Source organism: Hibiscus syriacus, unplaced genomic scaffold, assembly GCF_006381635.1.
Source record: "Hibiscus syriacus cultivar Baekdansim isolate YM2019G1 unplaced genomic scaffold, ASM638163v2 tig00003725_pilon, whole genome shotgun sequence".
Classification (NCBI taxonomy): domain Eukaryota; kingdom Viridiplantae; phylum Streptophyta; class Magnoliopsida; order Malvales; family Malvaceae; genus Hibiscus; species Hibiscus syriacus.
Genome location: NW_024061982.1, coordinates 82,957 through 104,970, shown reverse-complemented (window position 1 = coordinate 104,970; position 22,014 = coordinate 82,957). Strand labels below are relative to the sequence as shown.

At 34.3% G+C, this 22,014-nt stretch overlaps 2 protein-coding genes across 3 annotated transcripts; one reads left to right on the top strand and one right to left on the bottom strand.

Annotated features, from left to right (window-relative positions):
- The first annotated feature begins 13,376 nt into the window (after positions 1-13,376).
- On the top strand, positions 13,377-15,727 carry LOC120183158 (UDP-glucuronate:xylan alpha-glucuronosyltransferase 2-like). 2 transcript variants are annotated; one of them, XM_039187916.1, is made up of 3 exons: positions 13,377-13,571; positions 13,655-14,264; positions 14,659-15,726. In XM_039187916.1, exons 1-3 carry the CDS (start codon positions 13,377-13,379, stop codon positions 15,603-15,605), a joined length of 1,752 nt encoding a protein of 583 aa, XP_039043847.1. In that variant the 3' UTR covers positions 15,606-15,726. The 2 variants fall into 2 exon arrangements, with proteins under 2 accessions (XP_039043847.1, XP_039043853.1); XM_039187922.1 differs by having other exon boundaries at positions 13,440-13,576; positions 14,659-15,727.
- Positions 15,728-19,182: 3,455 nt separating this feature from the next.
- Positions 19,183-21,671, bottom strand: LOC120182852 (cold-regulated protein 27-like). The gene is made up of 5 exons (XM_039187706.1): positions 21,488-21,671; positions 20,706-20,894; positions 20,425-20,608; positions 19,649-19,758; positions 19,183-19,533 (listed from the first exon to the last, which is right to left on the bottom strand). The coding sequence occupies exons 1-5, from the start codon at positions 21,587-21,589 to the stop codon at positions 19,522-19,524; spliced, it is 597 nt and encodes a 198-aa protein (XP_039043637.1). The 5' UTR covers positions 21,590-21,671; the 3' UTR covers positions 19,183-19,521.
- Positions 21,672-22,014: the final 343 nt, after the last annotated feature.

Below are 22,014 nucleotides of genomic sequence, written 5' to 3'. Positions count from 1 at the left end.
TTTCATATTTCATAGAGCCTTAATCCAGTCTTTTCTTCTACAAGGTTTTGAAATCTTGCACTTGTCAAGCTAAGGGAGAGAAATTTGACTGATGTTTTTGGGCCCAACCCCTTTCGACTATCCAGGAATGGCTCTACCACCATAATATCAAGAGATATACACAACCAGTAAATTGACCACCATCTGATCGCCTACACTTATTTAAAGACATTAATGTTTCTGCTAGGATGGCTGGTGCGGGATTTGTTTTCCTATAAATGACTGAGAAATTTTATTATGATAATATCGAAGTGATCTTCCTTTTTCGGGAAAACTAACAATATATTTTTCCAAAGACCCCACATCTCTAAGCCAATCATCCCACCAAAAATTCACAATACGCCCATTGCCAATATTCCAAGCCAAGCTTTGTCGAACATCTTGCCATACGTGAGCGATGCCCCTCCAAAGATGCGAGTTGCCTGTACGATTAATGGATTCGGGGATTAAATCCACCCATTTATACTTAGTTCTTAGCACTCTAGCCCACAATTGGTCGGGATTAACTACTAATTTATAAGCTATCTTCATAAGAAATATCATTTTGAGTGCTTAATTTCCTCATGCCGAGACCATCCTTGATTATTGGGTTGCAAACAGTCTCCCACTTAACAAGAGATACTCCTCCTCCGGATTCAGTACGACCCCAAATAAAACATCGAATTAATCTTTCGATCTCATCACAAATCCCTTTTGGAAGCTTAGTAGATTGCATGGAATAAAAGGGAATCGACGATAGTACTGCTTTTGCCAATGTGATCCTTCCTGCCAAGGACAACGATTTTGCCTTCCACCCTATGAGTTTATCCCGAACTCTCGAAATAATATAATTATATGATGCCCTCGTAATCCAGAATATAGTAGAGGTAGTCCAAGATACTTCCCCAAATTTTGAACTTCTTGGAACCCGAAAGCTAAGTTGATGGAATTTCTTAAATCCGATGCCACATTCTTCGAAATAGATGGTAGATTTCTGAATGTTTATTTTTCGACCCGAAAACTTGCAGAATAGGTCCAAGATATTCCGAATAACGTTATATTGCTCCATAGACACCTCCACAAAAAGTACCAAATCATCCGCAAAAAAAATATGAGAGAGAGCAGGCCCATAACGACATAGACGAATAGGCTTCCATTCCCCATTATTGACTGCTCTCGATATCGCATGTGACAACCTCTCCATGCTCATCACGAACAAATAAGGTGAAAGCGGATCCTTTTGATGCAGTCCTCTTGTTGGAGAAAAGAATCCGACATAGCACCGTTCCAAAGTACCTGGGTCGAGACAGAAGTTACACAACGCATAATAAATAGTCTTAGGCTCTCCGGTATATGAAGCTCTCTTAATGTTTCTTCGATGAAAGGCCATTCCAATCAGTCGTAAGCTTTTCTATATCGATTTGTATGGCCATGTAGCTGATCCTTCCTTTTTTTAATCTCATGGAGTGCACTACCTCTTGCGCAACAATAATATTATCTGTGATTGACCTGTCCGGAACAAAACTCGTCTGGGTCTCCGATATCCAATGGCTCATCAGAGGCTTCAGTCGATGCACAATAATCTTTGTAACCAACTTATATAATACTGAGCATAGACTAATAGGGCGAAATTGGTTAAAAGATTCAGGTGCTTTAACTTTTGGTATTAACACCAAAAGGGTGCGGTTGAATTCATTATCAAACTCCCCTCCTGCAAAAATATTCTAGGTCAATCTACACACACTGAAACTTACAATATCCCAATTCATTTGGTAGAAAAAAACATGTAGACCATCAACTCCAGGCGCCTTTAGCGGACTCATGCTAAATAGGACGTCACGAATTTCTTCCGTGAATAAAGGTCTCGTAAGGTTGCTCAACTTACAATCAGAAATTACCTGAAAACACATCTGGACCGAGTACCCAATCTCATAATCATTGGTACTAGTGAATAACTCCTTGTAAAAATTAACCGCCATCGAACAAAGCGCTTGTTGATCCGACACCTAATTACCATCCGATGTTTTGAGCGCACCAATATAATTATACCGACGTCTCATCATCGTGCATGCATGGAAAAAAATTGTGTTTTATCCCCCTGGAGAATCCATGATTTCTAGACTTCTGAAACCATAAACTTTCCTCATTTTGAAGGACTTCTTCCAGCTCACTTTTCAACTTGGAATGCAACTGCACCAATCACCGAGAATAAACCGAGTTTGAGGCCTTATCAATACCTTGTAATCGTGCCAGTAATTCTTTTTTCTTCCTCCCAATATGCCCAAACACCTCCAAGTTCCATTCGGTAGCTTTTCTCTTGAAGGAATTGATATTGGTTAATACATCTACATCCTTATTCCAAGCTTCCGAAATGAGGCTCTTGAATTAAGGATGATCTTGCCAAGCGGCAATAAAGCGAAACAGCCTGATTCCATGTATTCTCGAGATATTCTGTACTTGAAAAAGGAGAGGACAATGATCCGAACCCACTCTGTCAAAGTGCAACACCATAGTACCCGGGAATGCTTCAGCCCAACAACTATTCATAAGACAACGATCTAACTATTTACCAGATTTCCTCTCCTCCACGTAAACGGAGATCCCCTATAGTCCACTTCGATTAATCCCATATCAAAAATAAAATATGCAAACGACTTATTTACTCTTGATCCACGACTAGAGCCTCCCTCCCTCTCATCAAGGTGAATGATGGAATTAAAATCACCGCCCATGATCCAAACTTCATTTTCGTCGGGAGCAAGGTTCATAAGATGTCTCTATACTAAGCGTCGTTTCTCCACTTGAGGACTCGCATAAATTGTCGTAAAATATAACCATCTAGATACTTCAGCAGACCAACATCTACCATGAATAAATTGATGTGAAATTGTTAGAATTTCAACATCAATCTCGTCTTTCGAAAGAATCCAAATTACACCACTAAAACCACGCGCTTGAACTCTAAACAAATTTTGAAAACCGAATAGCTTTATCAGCAGTCATTCCACTAATACGAGTTTCCAACAATGCAACAACTCCAGGCCGACTTGTCCGACAATGTTCACGAAAGTAGAGTCTAAAGTTAGAGCTTCCAGCTCCTTGACAATTCCAAAATAGAAACTTAACCATTAAAGAAATAAGAAAAAACCGAGAGCACACCATTACTGGGAATATTCGGGTTAGTATTCTCGCTATCTGAGAGTGAGACTTCTTCCATTACCATCACCGACTGCTCTACTGCTCGCGGGATTCCTTCATCCATTCTTTTTTCATGCACATTAGAGAACATCCTCCTTGTTGCGTTCTGCAATCACGTTGAGGATTCAACGTCGCATTCCACAACTAATCCGTCAGAATTGTCGGGGAGAACTTGAAATCTTTGTTCTTTTTTTTAACCTTCATCCCCTTGCTACTATCCCCCACCTCTCTTCTATTAACCTTAGTACGATTATTCTGATTTGTACCTTTGTTTCGACCATCCTCTGAAATGATAACCGCCGCATGGTTTCCTCTTGTGAATGCATTGCAATGTGCAGTGACTTGGTGAATCTCTCCATCCTCCATGGCTACCACGTTAACCTGTTGAAATGTTCGATTGTTTCCAACATTCACCGACCCAACTGGATGTCCCAAACTACGAGCACCCACTCGTTTCACCACAACTTTGTAATCCGTTCCCTTTTACACGAGTATCTGTCCGAGAACTGCTACCTCGACGAGTTTCTGTAGTAGTAACTTGTGGACTTTTCCTGTGTGTTTCGGCTACGACTTCCTCCGTGATTGTTGTAGAATTTCTTTCAAAATTATTATTTTCAACACCTAAGACAGCAAATCGAGAGCCTTTCGCATCAGCGATGCTTACTTTATTAATTATTGCAGGATTTTTCCTCATTCTCCTACGGCGCGTTTCAGCAATCATCCATGGCCCAAAACCCGCTTCCTCATCACCTACGACTTGATCCCGTTCCGCACTAGTACCACTTTCTGCTCCAACCTTGCTTGTATTCGCTTCTACCGCTCCACAACTTTCCTTCGAATGCCCATGAACCCCACATTGGAAGCATATTTGTTGCAAACCTTCATATTCAATCTTTTGCCAGAAACCATCTATCTTGAGACATGGAACTAATGGCTTATTTAAATTTACTAACACTGCCAAAGGAGCAAAGCGACCTCTTTCCCCAGAATTTGTGCTATAATCAATCTTCACGACCTGTCCGATAATCGAAGCGATTCGGCAGAAAATCGCTTTGGAGTAATATCAATATGGGAGGCCCGTTAATCTAAGCCAAACAATAACTTGCGATGGATGCTTTTCCATCGTGGAAAAAGTACGACTCCATGGTTGAATCGTTAGATAACTTCCGAAGATAGTCCACGGTCTTTCCGTTAATACGTGGATATAGTCCTGCTCACACTCAAATTTCACCAGAAAATACTCATTCTCCAAATTGATCACTTGGTATTGTCCTTGTAACTGCCATAATAATCCAATACGATTCAGCAACGTTTTGTAACCGATGGCTCTTCCAAGAAGCCGAATTATCACCGAGCGTCGCATGCTATGGTTGATTATATTGTGAACTTGATCCGCAAATTGGATCACAGGATACGAACCATTGTTATCCACAATGCATTCACCATCAAGAACGACCACCTCATCCATAGCCTGGAGTGAAACAACATCTACTGTATTCATCGTTTGGCCGATTACTGCATTAGCATAGGATTGCTTCTCCTGTTGCCTAACTTCCTCTCCAATGATATGCTCATTCGATTGTATCTCCATTCCATTGTGGTCTTCCTCCATACGATCAACAACCTTCTCTCTATTCCTCACTTTCTTACTGACACATTGGTCCTCATCCGAAAAGGGTGAACCCGGTCTCTCCAGAGTCGGAGTTGTCGAAACTTCAATCTCATGAGTGATCCCAGCAAAACTACCACCGAGAGGGGGAGATGTCGATGCAGCAGGTATAAACTGCGATTGGTTAACAAAATCTCCAAGGGGATGAGCAATGTTTTCCATAGGCGGCTAGGGTTTTTTCTTTTCAATCAAGATAAAACTATTTTCAAAATAATAATTTTTTATCACGATACAATAAATTTCTTTATTCTATAATATTTGATCTTTACCTATCATTGCTAATATTTTTGTTTTACAACATTATTATTTCCAATACCTCATAGTTCAACCGTAAATCCTCATAAAAAAAAGTTTATTTTATTTTTGCTAATATTTTTCATTTTTTTCTTTTTTGAATTGTAGAGAAATAAGTCTAAGGTCATACAGTAGAAAGATGCATTGCATCCTTAGTTAAAGAAGAACATAAAGATGCTGGAGGAGAAGCTAACAAGATGGTTTCATGAAGCTAATATTTTTCATGTTTTTTTTTTCCTTTTCAATTTGTTGGGTTTTGGTATAAAAAATATAAAGTTATATCACACAAATAATTGGAGGGTTCGATTAATATGAGTATTATGATCAATAATTGATGCATGATTATTCGAAACACTAGAGTATTTGATTCACTAATTGGAGCTTTGAAACAATTATTAGTGTTGATCTTCTACACAAAAAGGGGGAAAAAGTAATGTTGGAGCTTTATTTCCCAAATAACATGGATACATTTTCATTTTCATATATCCGACAAAAAAATTATTTTAAAATTTAAATTTTGTAAACAATTTTTAGAGTAGAAATTATTATCCGAGCAAAATTTCTCTTTCCCCAATTAGAAATTATTAAAAAAATAAGATTTTGATTTTGATTTTATTGAATCTTAATTTTTAAAGATAATTATATAAATAAACTTAAAATATAAACTTCTTATTAACTAGCCTTTAAATAATAAGGGATTTGTTATTATGATACCGATGGGCAACCTAAATGATTCATTAAATCATTATGGATAGAAGGGACAGACTGTTAATAGGAAATCATATGTTGGTAACGCCAGTCGATCATATTATTATTATGTATAATATCATTTAATTTGACATTTGCCTACCCTCTAAAAGGGACATTTCATTGCATGTAGGACGTTGATAGGGCAACTAAATGGTTGTTGAAAGCCTGTTCAACAACCCTAATTATAAAATTCCTATTATAATTATTCATCAAAAAATTCTCATCACGTTTATTTATTTATTTTAACCCTTGTATTGTCTTTATTAAGTCTTTTCATATGCTCAAACTAAATATAGCCTAAAGATGTTGATTAGATGATGATTCCCTTTTAGCCTAAAGTCGGTGCAATCAGAAACAAAATAATTACATTAGAAAATGAATAACGAAATTATAAATATATGTTTTTAATGAAAAAGAAAGGTACAAGTTTATTCTAAGGCCTTTCCAAATGAATTGTCATTTCTCATTTTAATAGTTATTGTTGTTAGGGATGTTTACTTTTTCAGGCTTAATCGAATTGATCGATCAAATTGATATTCAATTCGATTAACCAGTCAGGTTGTTAGGTATTGAATCGATTAACGGTTAAGTAATTTTTCAAAATTTGGTTATCGGTTAATTCGATTCAAAATTGATTAATTAACCGAGTTAACCAAATTATCTGAAAATATTAAATATTTAATATATTATATATATTATTGTTAGGATTGTTGAAGCTCAATTTGAACAACCGAAAAAGTGCCAAGAGAGGTGAATTGGAAAAAATTGTTTAGGGAGTAAGGAGAAAGAAAAGATGGACAATTTTGCACATCGATTTATAGTGGTTCGACTTCTCAACTAAGTCTACATCCATTACCTAAGCTCGTCACTTAGGATTTTCCAACAAATCTACTAATTTGTTCTTTCTTTTTCAAGGATCAAGAGTAACCTTTACAAACTCCCTAGTTTTTCAATTGGCTAAACTAGAACCAATCCCCTTTACAAGAAATGTAAAAAGAAGTAAACAATAAAATCTCTTAAAGTTAGGGTGTTTACAAAATTAAGCTCACACAAACACTAATATTTACAAGAGAATGGAAAATAAGAATGAAAAGTTCTTCTCTTGTGTTTGATTGCTTGAATAGGTGTTCCAACCTTTGTTCAAGTGTCTTGAACTTGTATTTATAAGTTGGAATGAGGTTATGATCATTTCTAGCTATTGGGGATGATTTCTAGCCGTTTGGGGATGTTTTCTCTGCAAAAATAAACTACCCAGTGCAAAGGGTATCGGTACTCCTATATGGAGTATCGGTACTACCATTATTATTTTTAAATAAAACTAGTCGTTGGGCCTGACAGTATCAATACTAAGCCTATGATATGATACTACTATGTAAAGTAGTATCGGTACCCCTTTAGGTATCGATACCATTTTTGCTTTATGGAATTTAAGCAACGTTGTTAGTAACGGTACTACCTAGAGAGTATCGATACTTCTCTTACCTTTGGTATCGGTACTACATGAACAATAATGGTATTGTTCATATAGTATCGATACTGTAAGAACAGTATCGGTACTTCCTACATTGAAAATTAGTTTTGTGCTCAAATTCACTTTTAATGGACTTTGAATTATTTTTGAAAACTTTGAATAAATTCAATTCAAGTCCAAAAACATTTTGCCTTAATTTGTTATTTCAAAATATTATAAAACATGGTTCAACAATCTCCCCCTTTTTGATATAACAAAACATTTGAAAATTTATTTTTCGCAAAACTACCCTTAATAAAACATTTAATGAAAAAGAGACATAATATTGAAAATGTTAAAAGCTCCCCCTTTTTCATTGAGAATTGAATTTTTCAAACCATACTTCTCCCCCTTTTTGTTATATAAAAAATAATTCAACTTTAAAGTTCAAAAATAACAATGTATAGTAAGTGGTAAATTTGATCATAAAATCATTTGAAAATCAAAAAGCTCCCCCTTAATAAAAGCATTCCAAAAAAATTTGACTTTAAAAGCTTGACACTTAAACAAATTGAATTTCAACAAAGATGAACAAACATGTTAATAGCACATGAAATTCAATATATCCAAGTCTAATAAACTTTATGCAATACCAATTGTTGAAATTAAGTGCATATGCCTAAAGTTATCCAATAATGTTATGCATTTGAGAAATTGATATCAATTGTTAGAGAGATATCATTTGAAATAAGGTCAAAAAAAAAAAAATTACAAAGTCAAATTTTTTTGAAAAAGATATAAAATGTTATAGAGATATCATTTGCATTTCAAACCAATTTTGACCAAAATTCATTATGATGAACTAAAAATTATGAAAAATCATTAAAACTTTAAAATGTTCATCATAACATATTTTTAACATACATGAGATGAAAAATATAAAATTATTTAAAATCAAAGCTCATGCATGCTTAAACCTAAATGAGCAACCAAATAATATAAAAAACATTAAGCTTAGAGGTTATCCATTCCTTTTTCAAGTGTGGCTATAGCATTTGAATATCTTCATTTTCATCACCATTACTCCCACACACCTACAAGAGACATTTAAGTAGATTTTGGTATCCAAATTGCTTTGGATCCTTGGACTTTAGTTTCAATGCCCCTTGTTCCTTTAGGAACCCATACTTGTCTAATTTTAAAAGATTTTATTTTCTTTATAGGAGAAGTATGTTCCATATGGCCATGAAAATGGTAATGTGAGAATTTTTCCATTTTAAAACATAATGAGTTGTTTTTAGAAATAATTCTTTTTCTTTCATTAAGCTCTCAAGCTTAACTTTCAAATCAAAATTTTCTTTTTCTAAATCATTGATTTTGACTTTTGAAAGCTCTAATTCATTTTTCAAAGATTCATTTTGTTTTTCAAAATCAACTTTTGCTTTTAAAGCCAAATCATTTTCAACTTTAAGTTTTGAAATTAATTTCTTATATTTGGAATTCATGGTCTCAAATTCTAAATACAACTCATTGTAAGCAACTTGTGTTGAGTTAATCGATCGATGGAATCGGCCAAGAGGGGGTGAATTGGCAATAAAAATTTTGGTGGAAGCTTTTGCAGAAAATTGAAAGTAATTGCACATCGATTTACAGTGGTTCGACTTTATCAACCAAAGTCTACGTCCACTACCTTAGCTATCCACACTAAGGATTTTCCAAAAATTCACTAATTTGTTCTTTCTTTTGAGGCCAAAGAGATAATCTTACAACTCCCTCAAGAATATACCCCAATTATTGAGAACACTCTTTTCTCAAAGAGAAGATTATAAATTTGCAAACTTACAAGAAAAAACCTCACAAGGAAAATATGTTTGCCCAATTCTAGAACAAAGAAAGAACACTCAAGAATAAATACAATTGAGCACAATAAGTGTTCTTGAAAGCAAAATGAATATTGAATGAAAAATAGGCTTGAAATGCTCAAACTTGAGGTTTGATGCTTTCTCTTTGATTCTGATTCAAGTTGCTTGATGTTTCTTGTTGTTGATCAATGGCTTCTAAGCTTGTTTAAATACACCTTGAATCACTTTTGAACGTTGGGGGATCATTAATGAAGTTATTGGAGCCGTTTAAGTGTGAAAACAATTAATATTTCTGCTTGGAGCGTGGGGGGAATCGGTACCCCCTCATGGGGAATCGATTCCCTAAGTGTAAAATTCAAATATTTCGACCGTTGATTAGGGGGAATCGGTACCCCCTTTGGGGGAATCGGTTCCCTCTGAGCATACTGGAATTTCTCAGAACCAAACCATTCAAGGGGGAATCGGTTCCCACTGGACATACTGGAATTTTTTGCTTTGAAATGGTTCGAAATACTTTGTAAAATTATTTTAAAATTATTTTAAGATTAAAATTTAATTTTACACTTGAGTAAGGATTAAAAATGACTTTTGAAAGATTTGGAGTAATATTTTGTTATTCAAATAATTATATCGAATATACTTAGAAAATCTTTGGAAAATATTAAAATTCATTTATCTTAATTTGTTATATCGAAATATCAAAATGTATTCAACAACTTGTAACTCATAAAAAGAATAAGAATTTAATTCACTAGAGTTAGAAGTTAACATTGAATCTTCTCCAATGGCCATGAGGCATAGGTTGGCTACTTCATCTTCGTCATTGGAGTCATATTCATCACTCCAATCCGCAACAAATGTCTTCTTTTTACTTTATCCCTTCTTCTTTAGGAGGGGACATTCATACTTGACATGCCCCGTTCTTTGACATTCAAAGCACACCGGGGGACTCTTCTTTTTACTTGATTCATGCTTCGGTTCCTTGGAAGTCATGAATCTCTTAAACCTTTTGAAGAGCTTGGCCATTTCTTCATCATCATCATTGTCTCCATCCACCTCTTCATTTGTTTCTTGATTCCTCTCATTGGTGGATTTGAAGGCAATGCCTACCTCCTTCTTTTTCTTGGTTTGCTTCTCTTTATCTTCTTCCTCTTCCTTCACCATCAACTCATGAGTGAAAATAGAACCAATAAGCTCATCAAGAGTGAGAGACTTTAGATTCTTAGCCTCAATGATCGTCGTCGTCTTCGATTACCAAGACTTTGGAAGAGAGTATATCATCTTCCTCATAAGCTTCTCATTAGGGATTACTTCTCCAAATCCCTTGAGATAGTTGACAATCACTGAAAATCTATCCGTCATAGCCTTGATGTCTTCATCCGGTTTCATCTTGAAATTTTCGTAGCTATGGTTGAGAAGATTTATCGTGGCTTCCCTCACTTCATTAATTCCTTCATGAGTGACTCGGAGCTTTTCCCATATATCTTTGGCATTGGAACAAGATGAGACTCTTCCATATTCATCCGGGCCAAATGCACAAAATAGAATGTGCATAGTCTTAGCATTTAGTTGGAACTTCTTCTTCTCTCCATCACTCCAATCATCCATCTCACCGGGTGGAATGGAGTATCCCTTTCATGGTTGGGTTCCAAGCTCCTAGATCATTGGCTTGAATGAAGAGCATCATCATATTCTTCCAATAGGCATAATTTGCTCCTTTTAAGTAAGTTGGCTTGTTGACCGGTTGAGAGTCTTCAATGTAATAAGAGCTAAAGTTCGTAGCCATCTTATTGTTGGTTACATTAGGAATCGATATAGTTTCTTCTAAGATCGTCTCAATGTGCTTAAACCTTCTAATGAGTCAAGCTCTGCTACCAATTTTTAGGATTATTGAAGCTCAATTTGAACAACCGAAAAAGTGCCAAGAGGGGTGAATTGGAAAAAATTGTTTAGGGAGTAAGGAGAAAGAAAAGATAGACAATTTTGCACAGCGATTTATAGTGGTTCGACTTCTCAACTAAGTCTACATCCACTACCTAAGCTCCTCACTTAGGATTTTCCAACCAATGCACTAATTTGTTATTTCTTTTTCAATGATCAAGAGTCACCTTTACAAACTCCCTAGTTTTTCACTTGGCTAAACTAGAACCAATCTCCTTTACAAGAAAGATAAAAAGAAGTAAACAATAAAACCTCTTAAAGGTAGGGTGTTAACAAAATTAAGCTCACACAAACACTAATATTTATAAGAGAAATGAAAATAAGAATGAAAAGTTCTTCTCTTGTGTTTGATTGCTTGGATAGGTGTTCTAACATTTCTTTAAGTGTCTTGAACTTGTATTTATAAGTTGGAATGAGGTTATGGTTGTTTCTAGCCGTTGGGGATGATTTCTAGATGTTTGGGGATGTTTTCTCTGCAAAAATAAAATGGCCAGTACATAGTGTATCGGTACTCCTATAGAGAGTATCGGTACTACATTTATTATTTTTAAATAAAACTAGTCGTTACTAGTCATTGGGCCTGACGGTATCGATACTAAGTCTATGGTATCGATACTACTATGTAAAGTAGTATCGGTACCCCTTTGGGTATCAGTACCATTTTTGCATTCTGGAATTTGAGCAATGCTGGTAGTATCGGTACTACCTAGAGAGTATCGAACTTCTCTTACCTTTGGTATCGGTACTATATGAACAGTATCGATATTGTTCGTATAGTATCGATACTGTAAGAACGATATCGGTACTTCCTACGTTGAAAACAAGTTTTGTGCTCAAATTCACTTTTAATGGACTTTGTGTGTTATTTTTGAAAACTTTGAATAAATTCAATTCAAGTCCAAAAACATTTTTCCTTAATTTTTTATATCAAAATATTATAAACATGGTTCAACAATTATCAAATCCATTAAGAATCAAAACTGAATATTTTTTAATCAAATTAGACTCGTTAAACTTTTAAGACCCAATCAAATTTTAATCAAATTTAAAAAAAAATCTATTAAACTCAAACTAATCTAACTAAAAAAACTTACAAGTTTAGGTTAATTCAAAAATCGATTGAATTTAGCCCAACTTTGTTTGATTCAATTAATAATTTTTAATAAATTCTAGCTCGATTAAAGGTTAATGAAAAAATTAGTTAATTTAGTTTTGATTAATTTGGTTCATTGGTAATCGAATTAACCGATTGAACACATTTAATAATTGTCGATAATATGTATATATTCTTATTTACTATTTAAAATATATATATTTTATAAATGATTATTAAAGTTTTTTTTTTAATTTGGAGTAAGTACAAAGTAATATTTGTTCAAAACTAACTCTCAACCATTTGACATTGAACGCTCGTACTCCTGACATTCTTGATGCTCAAATCCTAAACCCTAAAAAATAATGACAATTCTTTTACTACTAAAGTCACTGGGTTCGTGCATAAATGATTATCAAAGTTATATTTACTAATAACAAACCCAAAATGTATAAGGAGAAAACTGGTAGAGATTGTAAGTACTAACTTAGAGGAAATTATATATAATTTACTTTTTAATAAATTAAATTGTTTACGTTTGTTTCTTATTTTAACGTTAAAACTATTTAGCAAGGGTCAAATAAGTGAGCTAGAATTTCAATTCAATAAAACGGTTTAAATTTATGTTTAAATTAGGACAGCTTGGACAGTTGAGTTGATTCAAGTGGTAAAAAGCTTGATATCGTTTAAGCAGGTCTCGAGTTCAAGATCTTGTGATGCAGAAGATCCTCATTGAGCGATATAAATCGATTCGGATTAGTCAAAACAAAACTTTAAATCTGGGAGGTGAAAAAAAAATAAGACGGCTTGGAATGTAAATCTTTCACGCCGGTTCGATCTTTTTGTCTCCAAAGGGAAGAAAACGCATGACATAAGGAAACGACATATGGAGTTTTTTAAATGGTTCGACTTCTTTTGAATATTACTCCAAATTTCTCACTCTTACACTTCATTAAGCTCTCCAACTACTGAACCCTTCAAAATCCTTTAATTTTCTAATCATCATAACAAGTCATTATTTTAAACACAAATGATAATTACGATCATATTTGCATATACATATAAATATAGATGTTGTGTTTGCAGTGAGGTAGGGAGGACATGGGGGAGTTAGTACTAGGTCTTCAAAAGATCATGAAGGCAACACCTTCAAAAGCTTTGATCAGGATCAACCTGGTTTTCATTTCTTTTTTTCTGCTTATCTATGGAGCTCTTCTTTTGCGACCAAATTCTTCTCTCTATTTCCAGAATGCAGCATCGGCTGTTCGATGCTCATTTCGTGAGTGTCATCACAAGGTAAGGTGAGCTGAATCTTAAGTATTCATCATATGATCAAACATGTTTGTTTTCTTTAATTTTAATACAATTTGGTTATGTAGCTGGAGAAAGGGGTGAAAATGGAGACTGTTTTGGAGCCAAAGAGGAATTTAACCATGTTAGAGGTGCCGAGCTTCGTTGATGAATTTGGAGGTGGATTAAAGATTGGGATGGTTAACTTTGAAGCTGAGGATTTTAGTGTGTGGAAAAAACATGGGAAAACGATTCCAATCCATTTCGAGCGAGTCTCTGAGCTTTTCAAATGGGAGGATTTGTTCCCTGAATGGATTGATGAAGAAGAAGAAGCCGATGTGCCGAAATGCCCCGAGATACCGATGCCGGACTTCGATAAGTACCCTAACTTGGACTTGATAGTGGTGAAGCTGCCGTGCAAGTACCCCATAGATGGGTGGGCTAGGGAGGTTTTCAGGCTTCAAGTTCATCTCATAGCTGCAAACTTGGCAGCCAAGAAAGGGAAAAGGGGTTGGAATTGGAGGACCAAAGTGGTCTTTTTGAGTAAATGCAGGCCCATGTTGGAGATCTTTAGGTGCAATGATTTCGTGAAACAGGAAGGGGAGTGGTGGTACTATGAACCAGAAGTCGCGAAATTAGAACAAAAAGTTGCATTTCCTGTTGGTTCCTGCAAGCTAGCGTTGCCATTATGGAGCCGAGGTAAGATGCTTTGCTTTCAAAATTCTTCACCATTTCTGCTAAAAAAAATTACACCTACTGAGCTTTCTGCAACCAGTTGACTTGAACAACAAAAGTTGGCAGATGAAAATGAAAGGATGAAGAAATTATTATGGAAATAATTAAGAGTAGGAATTAACATAAGGATTAGTTGGATCATTGATGTTGATTTTAATATAATTAGGAACTTCCAAATACCAATTCTAAATTTGACGTTACTTGCTGACAAAGTCCAAGACAAGTAGTAGTTGTTATAACTGTAATATATATATATATATATCATATAGAAGCAATTACGCGGATCCGATATTTGAGTATTTTTAACTAGGTGTTAGAATGGTTCAATAACAAGAAGAAAATGAATACATAATTTCAGGAAACGATGAAGTGTTTGATGTCTCCAAGATCAAACATGCAACAAGGAACACCAAACGTGAAGCCTATGCCACGGTGCTACATTCATCAGAAACGTACGTTTGTGGTGCGATAACCCTCGCCCAAAGTCTCCTAAAAACCGGCACCAAACGGGACCTCATCCTTCTCCTCGACAACTCCATCTCGAAACCAAGGTTCGACGCTCTCAAGGCGGCCGGATGGAAGCTCCGGTTCATAAAGAGAATCCGAAACCCTCGAGCCGAAAAACACACATACAACGAATACAACTACAGCAAATTAAGGCTGTGGCAGCTTACAGATTACGAAAAGGTCATATTCATCGATGCAGACATCATGGTGTTACGAAACCTCGACCACCTTTTCAAGTTCCCTCAAATGACAGCAACAGGCAACGACTTTTGGATATTCAATTCTGGCATTATGGTGATCGAGCCATCGAATTGCACGTTCAAGCTCTTAATGAATAAACGTGAAGAAATCTTCTCGTACAATGGAGGGGACCAAGGTTTTCTGAATGAAATGTTCGTATGGTGGCATCGTTTGCCGAGAAGAGTGAATTTCCTCAAGAATTTTTGGTCTGATAACACAAAAGAAAGAGGTTTAAAGGAGCAGCTTTTTGGAGCTAACCCACCGAAGCTTTACTCCATACATTACTTGGGGTTGAAGCCTTGGCTTTGTTACAGGGACTATGATTGTAACTGGAACAAAAGGGATCACCATGTTTATGCAAGTGATGTAGCACACAAGAGATGGTGGAAGTTTTATGACGCCATGGATGAAAAATTGCAGAACTTTTGTGGGTTAACGAAGCGAAGAAGGATTGAGTTGGACTGGGATAGAAAGAAGGCTAAAGATGCAGGGTTGAAAGATAAGCATTGGAAGATTAAAATTACAGATCCAAGGCGAAAAAATTTGATCAATCAATAATTTGTGATTTTTTTCTTTTCATTTTTCAGTTTCAAAATATTTTTGTTAATTTTCTTCTGTAGAAACACAGTACAGATGATCCCGTTTTCGTTGTAATTTACGTATTGATGATAGCTATACCATACTATTTGTGCAATATATGCAGCAAAAGAATTATCTTTTGATCAATTCTTGATTTTTGTACAAATAAAGGAAAATTTTCTTATCGTAATCGCTTAGAAACCTTATTATTTCCCTTCTTCTTTTTCGGTGTGGGATTCAACCCCCACTTTGACATTGTTTTAATCATCGTTAGAGTTATTCATTCCGTCTACTCCACTAACTATGGCATTCGATATGAAATCGAGCAGTCAAAAAATCACTCTGGTATCACTTGTTACAATATCATTATCTCAAAAATCATGTTTGATAATACGTATAAAATCACTGTTTATAAATTATAAAAGAGAAATTTTCTTTTCTTTTTCGACGTAAAATTCAAGTCCTTATCTTTTTAAGGAGTGGTAATAATTTCTTGTCACACAAAACGTGGAAATCTGATCTGATAGACTTAAATTAGTCTTTTATTAAAATTCAATGTCATTGATTGATCGAAACTTTAAAATAAATTAACTAAATTTAAAATGATTAGTGGGACTATTTTCACGTGCAAATTTCAGCCATTTAACCAAGGACTCCAAATTCAATAAGCATAAATATAATAATAATAATAAATGATTCCAATTAGGTTGTTATCTCTAGCTAACTGCCCTGGTTTAATTTAATCTCTTTGATTGCTGGTCTCAACCACCAGAAGATTTCCTGCTGTGTTACAAGAAGTGTGAGGCACGACTTAATCAAACAAAATGTGACATAAACCATGACAAAAGAACACTGATATTATATAATATGTAGGTACACCTAATGAAGCCGCCTGTGTGTGTATATAATATGTGGAATTTTGGGACCATAGAAATGGGTATCAGATTATTATAATTTTATAAGATTTTATAGTTTTATTATATTTTTGGAATTTGCTAAGATTTATTTAAAAATATGACGGTGTAATCATTGAACGCGATATAATTTCGGTAAAGTATAGAAATGGTCCTCGACTATAGGGTGATTCTTTGTTGAGTCCCTCGACTATTAAAAGTTACAAAATGGTCACGCGACTATTTAATATTTTTCAAACTCGTCCTTTTTCATTGAAAATTGACGGCGGTTGAGCTGGATGTTAACCTGATGACTGAAATATGATAAAATCCGATCCCATAATCTAAAATAACTATCATATCAATCAACGGATTAACATCCAACTTAGACTGTTGTCAATTTTTTAAAGGAAAAGAATAGTCGAGTGACCATTTTGTAACTTTTAATAGTCGGGAACTCAACAAAGCAACACCCTATAGTCGAAGGAACATTTTGTAACTTTCAATAGTCGAGGGACTCAACAAAGAATCACCCTATAGTCGAGGGACTATTGTGTACTTTACCCATATAATTTTATGTTTTTATGTGATCAAAAGTTAATATTATTATAAAAACGATAGGTTACATCCAATATCATTTAATTGTGAATTTAATAGTAAACAAGTCATTTCTCTTTTAAAAGTTACAAACATATTACTCAATTTTTAAGAATATGCTAGTGTTATAAAAGTGTAATAATATATGACATAAAGAAATGTCAATTCATATTGAATTTCTTTAAGATCCTTTTAATATGTGTCAATTTATAGATATATTTTATGTACCCGATTTGATTCCATTATTTTGTATCTTAAGTTTTTTCATTAAATAATCGAATGCTTTCGAAAATTTTCAAGAGTTCTAATTCAAAACTCTTCCAGAGTTCCAATAATATTCAAAATGTCAATATATAAAATAATTATAACATACATTGATCTTCATCTCTTTATAAAAAACAAATTGTCATATTAGATATTTTTATTATCTTATAAAATAATTATAATATGCATTAGACCTCAAAAACTTGACCTGAACGCGATTATCCGAATCGATTTACCCGACCCAATATCTAATATTAATTTTAACATGATGATTAAATTTGATCCGAAACCCGAACCATACTCGATCCAAAATTAGTTGAACACCCATATCCAATTTGAACTGAACCGAAAATAACCCGGACCGAAATTGTCCTAACCGAAAAATAAACCGAATCAGAAGCAACCCAAAACGAATTTAACTCGATCCAAAAGTAACCCGAACCGAAAGCAATCCAAACGACTAAAGTTTACTTATGTTACCTATAATAAAAATATTAGATTTATAATAAAAATAATAAAAATTTACTTATGTTACCATTAAAGCATAACAAAAAAAGACATAAAGTTATATATTAATAAATTTATAATTAAAAATAAAATTTTATGTCTTTATCAAATAGTTATCATTATAAACTTTCCATACAATATCAATATAAAATTTTGGTAACAAGCATTATAGATTGTATTTATGTCAAATTATCAATTTATCATATCTAAATGATGGTTTAATTCAAAATATTGAACGAATGAGAATTAGAAATAAATCTAATTATCTAAATGATAAGATTAACAAACAATAAGATATATTTGTTTATAAGAATATATCAATAATTCTATATATACTTGATTAGACTCATAACCAATTCAACTCGAATTAACCTGATCTAAAGCTTGACCCAAATTGAACCCGTGATATTGACCTGAACCGAAATCTAACCGATCCGGTATTAACTCGACTCAAAAGTCAACCGATCCAATATTGATTCGAACCAAAAAACAACTGATCTGATAATCACCCGACCCGAAAAGTGACCCACCCGAAAATTGATCCGACCTGATACCCGACCAGATTTACCATACACTTGAACTAAACCAGAACCAGATCCGAACCAACCCAAATAAAATTAAACCGAATATAATCTAACCCAAAATAACCCGACCCAAACTCGATCCGAATGACCCGTTTGCCACCTCTAATATACATTAATCTTCATCTCTTTTAAAAAAAACAGTCATATTAGATCATTTTTATTATCTTTCTTTTAACGGTCATTCACTTAGTCGCTTATATCATATATGCTAAGGTTATTTTGGTCCATATAAATTGCAACACCTCAAAATTAGGCATTTAAATCCTTAGGATCGAAAGAACAATACAATAGCTTTATTTCAGACTTCATACATTAATAAAATTCTGGAGTATTTTGCAATAATTAACTCAAATAAAGGCATTAAACCTTCTGTATCGAGTTTTCATCTTCCTATGGAATATTGTCCTAAAACAGTGGAAGGAAGTATATCAGTAAATTATTCACTGTGTTGGTTGTTAAGAGTTTAGAAAAATTCACTGAGAAATGAGAATGTAAAATATGACACATTTACTCCATTAAGGTAAGTGTGAGACTACTAGGATTTTTATGTCATTAGTGTAGTAATTTCATTTGGTTATTGTATTTATCTGAATTGATTCAACAAATTTCACTTGAAAATCAACCAATTCTGTGCAAAGCATCATTCCATGCTTTGCTTTACTTTTTAGCCATTTTATAGCTTTAACAACAAATCATTGTTACACTGGGACAACTGCATGATATGGTAGAATAATATATGCATACATAGAAAAGAACCATCAGCAAACCAACAGTGAACATCCTCCACCAAAACTACTAAAATACTAACCACAATCTTTGCTATATTTACAGGAAGAAAAGCCCTAAATGAACTACCCCCATCATTCCGGCTCTGTCATCGGTGCCGCATACATATATGCATGTAACACAAAAGCATTCGGCATTAAAAATTTAAGTCACCAAAAACGTCTATGTAATCAGTTTGCTCACTGTATCAGGATGCAATCACACAAATCACTTGCTTTGGTGGATGCCCACTTTTTATTCGTCGTAGCTGTTCAAGTCTTCACCTCATGGAACAACCTAAAAACAAAATGAGAAAATGCTAGATGCTTAGGATTAGGATAAGTGACTTATATACCTATTGTTTTAGAATCTTAGATGTTATAAGTAAAAGATCAATGCTAATCATTTTTACCTGATCATTGTATGAAGCATCAGTTACCAAAGTTTTCAGCTTCTTTAGGCCGCATTCACCGCCAGTACTTTCACCTTGTTTCTCGTCTATGAAGTTCTGATCCGACACCTCTGCAACAAACCAACCAACCTTTTCGAGTTCAATTATTTGACAATTGGAAGATACCACTTTAAGCATCCCTTCTTTTGCAACATAGCAAATTCATTGGCAGACATTGTACTAGAAACAAATAAATGTATGCCTCCTTAGGCCTAACAAAAACCATAAGTCACCAAACTGACTAGATATTTTTTTTTAAATGTAAAGGAACCCGAAAACTAATTGAATTGAACCCAAACTCAGATTGTATGCTTCTACGCTCATTCTCACAGACTGCCCATGATTACGAGCCACCATATGAATATGAGGACTAATTGAATTGAACTCAAACTCAAATTGTAAGCTTCAACACTTTCAACTGTATAGAGAAGGATACTAATCATGCTATATGATATACATCTGATAATTTTGAATAAACCATGATTCTATTATAGGTGAAAACAAAAGTGATATCACTTCAAGTTAAACATAGACAAATCAACCTTAAAAGTCTAATATCAAGCAAGTCAGTCAGGTACCACCACAGGCACCTAAAACACGAATTTTAGATAACATCATCACGAACACACCAAAATATCACTGCAGGGATCTGTTTTGTTGCCATATGCATGAAAGTGTTTCAGAAGCTGCTAAACAGATACTGATTTCTTACAAATGAACATTGTTTGTTTTATTACCTTTGGATGAAGCATTATCTTGAAGACTACAAGAGGCTGAAATACCACAAGACGTAGGCCTAGATCTGAAGTGCTGGATCCATGGACTCGCCACAAAAGAATGAGAGCCGTCTCTTTTATTTAGTTGAAATCCAGGCCTTTCAAAATTGATCTTCTTCCAGCAACCACCTCGAATAACCTTAAACTGCGTTTCAAGATTGGAACATGCAGCAAATAAGATTTGACATAGGAAATAGAGAGGCATCCCCATCATTATCAAGAAGCAGAGATTGAACTTTAACCTGGCCTGAGGAGATACAATGTGTTTTCCTTGATGATTTTGATCCTGGCAATTTGTCCTTTGAGTTCCAGCCAAGAGAACTCATTGAATCATATAACTGGTTAACAAATGATGCTTCCATGGATTTAAGGTATAAACTGTGCTTCTCATCTGTCCATTCTGTAGAGGTAGATTCTGTTATCAGAGAATCCTGTTATCATTAACAGCCATGATTAGTAAATTCTCCCAAAGTAAAAAAAATAATAAAACTCTGCAAAAAAACATATTATAAAGAAAAAAACAATCCAAATTAAAAATGGAAAACATATAATTAAGGAACCCCATTAGAGCCAACTATATCTACAGCATCAATACCATGAAATATGTGAGGTGGCTTAACTTCTTGAAGAAATAAAAGGGATAATCAATTTTCTACGCTTCCAAGTTACAAATCCTCAATTAATAGCACCCAACAATCAAAACTACTTTGAAGTTAAAAACGTCTAATGATAAATACTTGCCTTTTTTCTTAAAACTTTAGTTTTAATGGTCAACAGAAACGTTATTAATAAAAACCAAAAGGATATGCATGACTGAAAATTTTAATAATTCACCGTGTAAAGAGGCTTATTATTATTTGCTTTAAAGTGAAGCTCGGAAATTTAGCTGATTTAAATGCTAAACCCATGTCACTCGAATTTACTTCCTTCAAACAAGGGGAAAAAACGAAACCCAGGATTCAAATTAGTTGATGCATAAATTAATAACCATAAAAGATCTACGAAGAAGAAGAAGAGGGTGTACCAGGCTTGGATTTTGAGCAAACTCGGGTGATGTCTGAGGAGTCAACTCAGAGGCAGAAGACTCTGAACTCGTCCGAGACTCAATTCTCCTAAAACCCTCCATGCAAAAAAAATCCCGTGTCGGAAAGATTAGAATAAGAAACAAAGTTTGCTTCTGTTTTAAGAAGAGAGATATTTGAGATTGGAGAAAGGAGAATAAGAGAAACAAAAAATGGCAGGGGAGAAGATATTATATGAGGAGGGGACCAAAGAATGTTACAGTTGTCATCGCTTTTACACGTGTCATGGGACCTTCACTTTGCCACGTCATTTCTTAGGGCTGGCGAATACGGCAGGCAGATATTTATTGGCCCTTCAAAATATCTAATCTCACTTTTTTTTTATATATCTTTATGATTGAAACTTGGGGATAAGATTACGATCTTCTTTCCACTCTAAAATATAATTATCTTTTGTTACGCGAAAGAACGTATTTATGTATATAATTTTTTAAAATTCATGTTTTTCATTTTATATATTCTTTATTTA

Excerpts from the sequence above, each read along its gene's own strand:
- LOC120182852 (XM_039187706.1), bottom strand. The coding sequence starts at position 21,589 with ATGGAGGGTTTTAGGAGAATTGAGTCTCGGACGAGTTCAGAGTCTTCT. Across the intron at positions 20,895-21,487 it reads TTGCTCAAAATCCAAGCCTG|GATTCTCTGATAACAGAATC; the intron begins GTACACCCTCTT and ends TAATGATAACAG. Across the intron at positions 19,759-20,424 it reads AGATAATGCTTCATCCAAAG|AGGTGTCGGATCAGAACTTC; the intron begins GTAATAAAACAA and ends GGTTTGTTGCAG.
- LOC120183158 (XM_039187916.1), top strand. The coding sequence starts at position 13,377 with ATGGGGGAGTTAGTACTAGGTCTTCAAAAGATCATGAAGGCAACACCT. Across the intron at positions 13,572-13,654 it reads TTCGTGAGTGTCATCACAAG|CTGGAGAAAGGGGTGAAAAT; the intron begins GTAAGGTGAGCT and ends TTGGTTATGTAG. Across the intron at positions 14,265-14,658 it reads GTTGCCATTATGGAGCCGAG|GAAACGATGAAGTGTTTGAT; the intron begins GTAAGATGCTTT and ends ACATAATTTCAG.